We start from the raw sequence: 9,028 nt of genomic DNA on the forward strand, positions 1-9,028 counted from the left end.
ATGGATGTTAAAGGATGCCTAACCCCTTCCCTTTAGGATAATTAGAGCACTTTACCTAGAATTTATTAGGTTCGTAAGACCTTAAAAATGGAGTTTAGTTTAGCAATATTTAGTTAATAATTAGGTGTCTAATTCACCATTAAAATAAATTAGGTGGCGACTCCTTAAATAAAATAATATAGAAATCACCAATATGTTGTATTCCGCTTTGACCCGGTTAAAGTGGGGTATAACACCAGCAAATGCAGAAAAGGAACGGAAATTTCTATGTGATAAAGTGGACAGTCATTCACTGCAACTGCCCTTTGCATAACTAGTAAAACGGAATGACATAATACCTCGGTTCCGAAACACGTCGGTTCGGCTATATTTGTCATTTCACATAAACATTACATCAGCGTGAATCAATCATGACATATATCTTATTCAACGAGATTATCAACGAATTTTCTAACAAGGCCATTGAATCGGAAAACGTCGTGGAACTTTCCATCTGATGAAACAGAGCAATTGGTTGAGATTGAAGGGGCTGAGAAGGTACTTCTAGCACTTCAACTTCACCTTCAAGCATTTCTACTACTTTACTCATTGAAGGGCGTTTTACCGGATTTGTTTGTATGCACCATAACGCAACTAAAGTCATCTTTCTAGCCATCTTCTTTTCATCATCATTTGCTTCTTCATCCACCACGATTTCCCTGCCCTTGTTCAACTTATCATAAACCCAAGAAGGAAAATATTGGCTGGAACTGTCTTCATTTGCAACTACATTTCTTTTCAAGTCGAGCATTTCCATTAGCAACATTCCAAAACTATAAACATCAGCTTTATAAGAGATTGCTCCAATGCTTCTACTAATCAACTCAGGAGCTATGTATCCAATTGTTCCACGAGCAGCTGTGAGAGTCACAATGCTATTATCTGTTGGATATAATTTCGCAAGCCCAAAGTCAGAAATCTTTGGAATGAAATTCTCATCCAGAAGAATGTTGTGTGGCTTGATGTCAAAGTGCAAAATTCGAACGTCACAGCCTCGATGCAAATATTCGATTCCTCGAGCCACTCCAAGAACAATGTCATACTGCCTCTGCCAACTTAACAGAGGACTTCCTTCTTTACTAATGTACTTATCAAGTGATCCATTGGGCATGAAGTCGTATACAAGAGCACGCTTTGTTCTCTCAACACAATACCCTACGAGTCCGACCACATTGACATGATGAATCCTTCCAATGGTAGCTACTTCATTCATGAAATCTTGACCACCAGTTTTAGGCTTGCTCAACATCTTCACTGCTACATCTCTTCCACTTCGAAGCTTTCCTTTATATACACTGCCATAGCCTCCCTCGCCTAATTTTTTCTTTGAACCCTCTAGTCATTCTCTTTATGTTGGAGTAATTATATCTGATTGGCATGAAATTATTTTGTGTTTGCAAAAAGCCTTCAATCGTATCGTACATTGATAAATGCCTCCTTTTGAATTTGAACACCAAAAATGCAATTATGAATGGAAGGCCGATTACAAATTTTGCTCCCGAATACACTGCACGTTTGAGATTTCATACAAATTAACTTCCTCTTAAGCCAACATAACATATAGATGAATGAAGATCAGGAAAAATAAAAAAATATTGACAATTGCATTGTTAAGTCTCCCACATTAGTTGAGGGAATGGATGTTTATCTGTCTTGGACAATCCTCATCTCATGATCAACTAGCTTTTGGGATGAACAGGGCTGGCTCTAAGGTAAGGCAAGTGAAGCTTTTGCCTTAGGTACCCAAAGATTAAAGGCCCCAATTATATACGTACAACATATGACGATTTTATTTTCTAATTCAGCTCAGTTTCTCTGAATCAACTATTTCGTTTTGTCATATTTAGTAGGCGTTTGGCCATAGAAACCAAAAACTTTTTCACTTTTTTTGGAATTCGGAGTTGGAGTTGACTGTCGTTTTTGCAAATAGTATTTTTTTTTTTTTTTTTTTTGAAATGTAATTGTTTTGGTTGTGAAAAAGGTGAAAAACTTGAAAAACAAGTCTTTCTTGTTTTTCAAATTCCAAATGAAATTTTCATGACCAAGCACTAATTTTTGAAAAAAGTGAAAAAAAAAATCAGGAAAAAAGTGCATAATTCTTATGGTCAAACAGGTCCTTAATTGATCCATATAGCAGAAAACAACTCCTATTGTGTCTCATCTTTTTTAACTAAGAAATCTCCGAGGCAAGTGTCACAAGGTTCGAAATTCGATGGATAATAGGCTCACCCCTCCACTTTTTCCCACTTAAATATCATGTTTTTATATGTTAGAGAGTTCCATGCCATGAATTGCGCCGAACGTACACATCGCGCCTTGCGCTCTCGCCGCTATATCAGAGCCGTGTGCTTCTTTTGTGTCTCATTATAGTATGAATTTTATGAAAAAAAATAAAAAATTAAGGGTCTTTTAATATATTTTAGCTTTAGGCCACCAAATCTGTTGAGCCGCCCCTAGGAATGAGTTAGGTCCAGTGTCTATTTCTTAACAAACACCAGTGTCTATTTCTTAACAAACATCCGTATAATCTTAAGGATTGAACTTCTTAAATGTTGCAAATAAATATTTTCATAGATATTGCTATTAACATCCTTCTTAAACTTGACTCTATTTTGAAATATCAAGGTTTTGGAAGAAAACTATTTTAACAAAGATTGCAATTAACAGAATTACTAAAATTAACAATATTTCGAATTATTCAATTTTTATCTTGTGCTCACTTGTGTAAGAGGTGTGTTTATATATTTAATTAACTTTAGTTTCTAGGTTACAGAATTAGGTTTATTATAGATAATTACATGTTTCAGTAGGTTACTTTAAAATAAACACAGAGGTCAAAACTCCTTTTCTATTCTTATCTTCTTAACCAATTGGCCAATTATACCCTTACGGTTATCTATATAAATACAGCTTGCTAAAGTAAAAAGAGCTTACTTATGAAAATCTCAAGTAGATGTCTTCTCATGATCCCTGGTTAGATTAAAATACAAAAATTATTTTACCCTCAGAGATAATTTTTTTACCCACTAGAAAAGATGAAAAGTTTTTTCACATGGAATCCCAATTTAACACCTACAAAGACATGAAAATTATTGTATTTTTTTTTTTTCCTAATAATTTTATTTATTTTCTTTGAAAAAAAGAATGTTACTGAAGTCTGAAGCATATATTAATTGAAGAAGTAAACAAAAAAATTATTTGAGGGTATAATATATATATATATATATATTGCTTGAAAATCAGAAAGGGAAATGTTGTTGTCATCTTTAATATCAGGCCAAGAGGTTAGCCCTATATATATATATATATATATATATATATATATATATATATATATATATATATATATATATATATATTAATAGCAAATGGACAGTTGAACATGAACATAGGCTCTGCTACTCTTTTAATATATTTATTATAATAATATGGTCAAAGATAACATTGTATTGTTAAAGGTAAGCAGAGGTCTCAGAGAGCATATATCTTGTGTTTGTAAAGTTGGATCTACTAGGCGAAGTGTCTGGTTATCATAGTTGATGGCTTGCACATACAACTTGAGAATAACGATATAACAGTAGGTCATTAACTTTAGTTTCTAGAGAAACAGAATTAGGGATTTATTATAGATAAATTACATGTTTCACTAGGTTGCTTTAACCTGATGTTGTAAACACAGAGGTTAAAACTCTTTTTCTATTTTCCATCCTAAGTTCGTAACCAATTGATGAATGTAGCTATGAGAATAACCACAAACCAATTGATATAAATACAGCTTGCTAAAGTAAAAAGAGCTTACTTGCGAAAAACCGCAGCAGTGCTAGCATATTCACTGGTTAGATTAAAGTCCAAAAATTAGCAGATTTAGAATGAGAGATCAATGGAGAATTAATATTATGTAGAGAAAATATGAAAAGTTTAGAGTCCTCACACAAAATCAGGGCAATAACACCTACAAAGACATGAAGAAATTAAATTGTAGTGAGTGAATCCATTGTTTTCCTAATATTTTATTTAGCCAGGATGAAAAAGAATGTTACTGAAGCATATATATATACAATTAAAAAAAATTGAAGAAGTAAACAAACATGTAGTCCTTACTTATCCTTTGTTTAAATCGCAGTTTCAGATAAGAGAGCTCAAAGCCATAGCTGATTGCTTGATGAAAATCAGAAAGGGAAATGTTGTTGTCATCTTTAATATCAGGCCAAGAGGTCAGCCCTATAAATTCTGCTCTGCATCCATCAATGACTTCAGATGCATTCATTTCTCCAATCTTTAAGAAAGTGTGTCCGCTTAATATGCAGCCAAATGTAGAAGTACTATTAATAGCAAATGGACAGTTGAACATGAACATAGGCTCTGCTACTCTTTTAATATATCCATTAGTATAATAATATGGGTCAAAGAATCTATTGTATTGTCGGAAGGTAAGCCGAGGTCTCAGAGAGCATATATCTTGTGTTTGTAAAGTTGGATCTACTAGGCGAAGTGTCTGGTTATCATAGTTGATGGCTTGCACATACAACTTCTTGGAGGATAACGATATAACAGTTTGGTTACCTTCACAAGCTAATTCATATAATGGAAAACCGCAATATATTGGATCGGTCTTTAAGCGGAAAGGGTAACTTATATTACGGATATGACCACAAGCAGAAGGGGGACAATAGTGTTTGCTCTTCCAAGCACTGCATGTTTGAAAAAACTGCAGAAGGATGACAAGGATTAAGTATAGTATTGTGAAATATTTTAGCAGAATGATTCCCCTACACATTTTGAAAAGTGAGTATTGCAAGAATAGAAAGATGAGGCCCTTGAAACCTACACAAATAACTAAGACTTCATTACTATGAATGAGGGTTTTTAAGTAAACTTGAAGTATTGTGAACTATTACTCCTACGGCTAGGAAAATTGAGTTCAATACTTGAAGTGTGGACTTTTCATTAACAATATTACTCCTACGGTCCCACTCAATAATTTTTGGAGAATTGAGTTTGTTTCAATATATTTGAGACTTAAGAGAAACAAAGCTATTACATTTGTCCTAATTTACATTTAGTATTGGTCCAAGTAGTGTCGTGCTAATTAAGTGAGATATTTAAGGCAGATAAAGAGTATATACTTGTAAGCTTAATGCGATTAAATGTCTTTTTTAAGAGTGTACAAAAATATTACTCCCTCTGCTTAATTTTATTTTGGTCCGTTTATAAATATTTAGATTTTTTCAAAATTATATAGAATTGGCGGGAGTAGAAGACAGTTTGGTCCTTCATGATAAATGCCAAATTGAAGGGCCCTCAAGAGGATGACTTTGCCGTTTACCGATTTATTAATGATTAATGATGGAGATGGATATGTCATGTTTCATTGTTCATGACTAAAGGATATACATATGACCTTTCTTATGTCCTGTTCCCTATCAATCAGTTATTCCCACTCAATAATTTTTGGAAAATTGAGTTTGTTTCAATATATTTGAGACTTAAGAGAAACAAAGCTATCATGTCTCAATTCAAATATATATATTTTAGTATTTAATAAATTACTTGAATATCTATAAATTATGTCAAAATTTACTAAATCCCATACAATGTGATTATTTTATACCATCTAAAAGATGGTATAAAATAATGTCCCCGTTATAAAGTTTGGCCTAATTTTTTTATGCATTTAAAAAAATTTACGATAATTTTATTGTATTACATTTGTCCTAATTTACCTTTAGTGTTGGTCCAAGTAGTATCGTGCTAATTAAGTGAGATATTTAAGGCAGATAAAGAGTATATACCAGTAAGCTTAATGCGATTAAATGTCTTTTTTAAGAATGTACAAAAATATTAGAAGACAGCTAATATGAACCGGGTGGAGCACGTTTCAAGACTTTTCTTTGGTCCTTCATGATAAATGCCAACTTGAAGGGCCCTCAAGAGGAAGACTTTACCGTTTACCGATTTATTAATGATTAATGATGGAGATGGATATGTCATGTTTCATTGTTCATGACTAAAGGATATGACCTTTCTTATGTCCTGTTCCCTATCAATCAGTTATTGGATTTTTGGGCCTTGAGTTTTTCTTCTCACGTTAATTTACAATTAGCAAACAAGGTCGTCTTGGTAGACTGACCTAGTCCACAAGTTCCATAGTTTTGAAGAAAATAGATCATCAATATTCATTTGTGTGGAAAAGTCAATATTGAGAGTTGGAAAATGTTGCCCATCCTATATAGTAATAGCAGCATCATACTAAAGAATGCAATTGATGCCTCATGAGTAACCCTCTAATTAGAGTTTTAGAAATGTCCATCTTATTTTTCTTAGTATTTTGTCCATTGCTTTGTTTAGGAGAAAGACTAGAGGGTTGTGAGGATTCTAGGTGCAAAACTCATGGTCCCATCATTCATTTTCCATTCAGACTTAGTCATCAACCAAAACATTGTGGCTATCCTGGCTTTGAACTACAATGTAACAGTCAAGGTGACACCATCCTTGAGCTCCCATCGTCTGTTCACTTAGTTGTTGAAGAAATTGATTATGTCTCACAGCAAATTCACCTTTATGATCCTGATGGGTGCATAGCAGCCAAGCTACCACAACTGAATTTATCACAATCTCATTTAAAATATTTAGAATATGTTGAAGATCCCACAGTCCTATTCAATTGTTCTGAACCATTCACAAGAGATTATGGAGGTTATTTTGGTTCCTTGGTTCAATGTCTTGGTTCTTCTGGTTACGACATATATGCTGTTTCTTCTACTACTTCCCTCAGATTCTTGCCTGGGGCTTGCACAAAAATCCACCAGTACCCATACACAGAGTCAGCATTTACTGACAAGAAGCTGCAGCTGAATTGGTCTATCCCACTCTGTGGAAACTGTGAGTCCAAAGGAATGGATTGTGGTTTCAAGGATAGAACCAAGCTATTGGAAACTCATTGTTTCAATCGAACTATGACCCATAAAGGTAATATTTATATGTCTTAGATTTTCTTTCTTTTTTCCCATCATTGATAACAAAGCACTTAACAGACACTATAATTTTGTCCATAATAGGTATTATTACCAAGCAGCCCCTGGTTGCAGGTTAGTTTTCCCAAAATCTCAAATTCTTCAAAGTTCTGACTCTGTCAATGTCCTACTTGTGTTTCCTTTCATACTTAAGACAGGTTGCTTATTCAATCTTGTAGGTGTCATTTTAGGTGCAGCTCTTGTTTGCATTATTGTTTTCTCAATTTATAAGCTATATTTGACAAGAAAAAATGAAAGAGAGAGTCGAGTTAGATTAGAAAAGTTTTTGGAAGACTACAAGGCCATCAGACCAACAAGATATTCTTATGCTGAAATTAAGAAGATAACAGATGATTTTAATGAAAAGTTAGGAGAGGGAAGTTATGGAACTGTTTACAAAGGCAGACTTTCCAGTGAAATCAATGTTGCAGTAAAAGTCCTACATGATTCCAAAGGTAAAGGGGAAGAATTTATCAATGAAATCGGAACAATTGGGACGATCCATCATGTTAACGTGGTCCGGCTGGTTGGTTATTGTGCTGATGGGTTCAGACGAGCTCTGATATACGAATACCTACCAAATGATTCACTTGAAAGGTTCATTTTACCAGTGAGCTCGAGCTCCGATAGTGTCTCAGTAATCAGCTGGAACAAGCTTCAACATATTGCTCTTGGCACTGCAAGAGGGATTGAGTATCTTCACCAGGGATGTGATCAGCAAATCCTCCATTTCGATATCAAGCCACAAAACATCCTTTTAGACCACAACTTGAACCCAAAAATATGTGATTTTGGCCTAGCCAAACTGTGTTCAAAAGAAAAAAGTGCAGTCACTATGACTGCTGCTAGGGGAACCATTGGCTACATTGCACCAGAAGTGTTATCAAGAAACTTTGGTAAAGTTTCTCATAAGTCTGATATTTATAGCTTTGGAATGCTCTTGTTAGAAATGGTTGGTGGTAGGACGAAGATGGTTCCTAAGACGAATAACCAAAGCAAAGTGAATTCATTGGAATGGATTTATAGACATTTGGAGAATCGGGAAGAATTGAAGATTCGGATAGAGGAAGAAGGGGATGGTGCAATTGTGAGAAAGTTAGCTATTGTTGGACTTTGGTGCATTCAGTGGCATCCAATTGATAGGCCTTCAATAAAAGAAGTTACTCAGATGCTGGAAGGAGATGGGAGCCATCTCAACTTGTCCCCGAATCCTTTTATGGCTACTGATATGCCTAAGTTAAATGCAAGTCCTCATAGTGAAGAACTAGACGTGATATTAGAAATTGAATAACACTTCAAAGTCGATTGTACAATGAAAAGCAAATAGTATAAGAATTGCAAAAATATTTTGTTTCATAGTAGTGATCAGCAAGCTGAATGATAAATAATTGGACTGTTTGTTGATTTGTGCGTGTTATCCTTGCATTGGAACCATGTTAATCTTTTCTGTGTCATTGAAATTTTATCGAATTTCTGAGGGAAAGCAATAAGCTGACGTGTCATAAAGGAACTATTGTAATAAATTAGTAGTTTTCATAACAATCATACTCAACCAAAGACAAGTGAGGGTTGCTTAGTTGGTAAAGCACTTCCACCCACGACCGGTAGGTCCAGGGTTTAGTCACGCCGGAGGGAAGTACACTAAAAATCCTCCAAAATGGGTGGGTAGGGGGGTTAAAAGAAAAAAAATACTCAACCAAAAGAATAGTCAGCTGCTCTCTCAAAGCTTTATATTTTTTGTTGTATGTATGGAAAAATTATGGAATATGATCTTCGCTAGAAGTTTAAAGAAACCAACTATGTGATGATTGAGAAATATGAAGAAAACTGGCTATGGATTCAAATGATCTTTGGCTAATGTGGTTAGAAATAAGTATTTACAAAATCGAAATGCTTTGAATTGGCAACCTAATCAAAATTCATCCAACTTTTGGAGGAGTCTTTTTAAAGCTAAAGAGGTTTTCATTAGGGGATAA

At 34.4% G+C, this 9,028-nt stretch overlaps 2 protein-coding genes, 1 non-coding gene and 1 pseudogene across 3 annotated transcripts; 1 reads left to right on the forward strand and 3 right to left on the reverse strand.

Moving 5' to 3' along the window:
- Positions 1–394: 394 nt before the first annotated feature.
- On the reverse strand, positions 395–3,978 carry LOC132043273 (rust resistance kinase Lr10-like; annotated as a pseudogene).
- Positions 3,979–4,099: 121 nt separating this feature from the next.
- Positions 4,100–4,816, reverse strand: LOC132043272 (uncharacterized). Its single transcript, XM_059433780.1, has one exon. The coding sequence runs from the start codon at positions 4,814–4,816 to the stop codon at positions 4,100–4,102; it is 717 nt and encodes a 238-aa protein (XP_059289763.1).
- Positions 4,817–6,108: 1,292 nt separating this feature from the next.
- Positions 6,109–8,456, forward strand: LOC132043271 (rust resistance kinase Lr10-like). The gene is made up of 3 exons (XM_059433779.1): positions 6,109–7,008; positions 7,098–7,127; positions 7,232–8,456. The coding sequence occupies exons 1-3, from the start codon at positions 6,312–6,314 to the stop codon at positions 8,341–8,343; spliced, it is 1,839 nt and encodes a 612-aa protein (XP_059289762.1). The 5' UTR covers positions 6,109–6,311; the 3' UTR covers positions 8,344–8,456.
- Positions 8,435–8,541, reverse strand: LOC132043275 (U6 spliceosomal RNA). Its single transcript, XR_009411758.1, has one exon. It is a non-coding gene; the product is annotated as a U6 spliceosomal RNA (small nuclear RNA).
- Between the last annotated feature and the right edge of the window lie 487 nt (positions 8,542–9,028).

This window comes from Lycium ferocissimum, unplaced genomic scaffold, assembly GCF_029784015.1.
Source record: "Lycium ferocissimum isolate CSIRO_LF1 unplaced genomic scaffold, AGI_CSIRO_Lferr_CH_V1 ctg22405, whole genome shotgun sequence".
Lineage (NCBI taxonomy): Eukaryota > Viridiplantae > Streptophyta > Magnoliopsida > Solanales > Solanaceae > Lycium > Lycium ferocissimum.

Coding starts and splice junctions, on each gene's coding strand:
- LOC132043272 (XM_059433780.1), bottom strand. CDS start 4,816: ATGTGTAGGGGAATCATTCTGCTAAAATATTTCACAATACTATACTTA.
- LOC132043271 (XM_059433779.1), top strand. CDS start 6,312: ATGAGTAACCCTCTAATTAGAGTTTTAGAAATGTCCATCTTATTTTTC. Junction 7,009..7,097: donor TCGAACTATGACCCATAAAG/GTAATATTTATA, acceptor TGTCCATAATAG/GTATTATTACCAAGCAGCCC. Junction 7,128..7,231: donor CAAGCAGCCCCTGGTTGCAG/GTTAGTTTTCCC, acceptor TCAATCTTGTAG/GTGTCATTTTAGGTGCAGCT.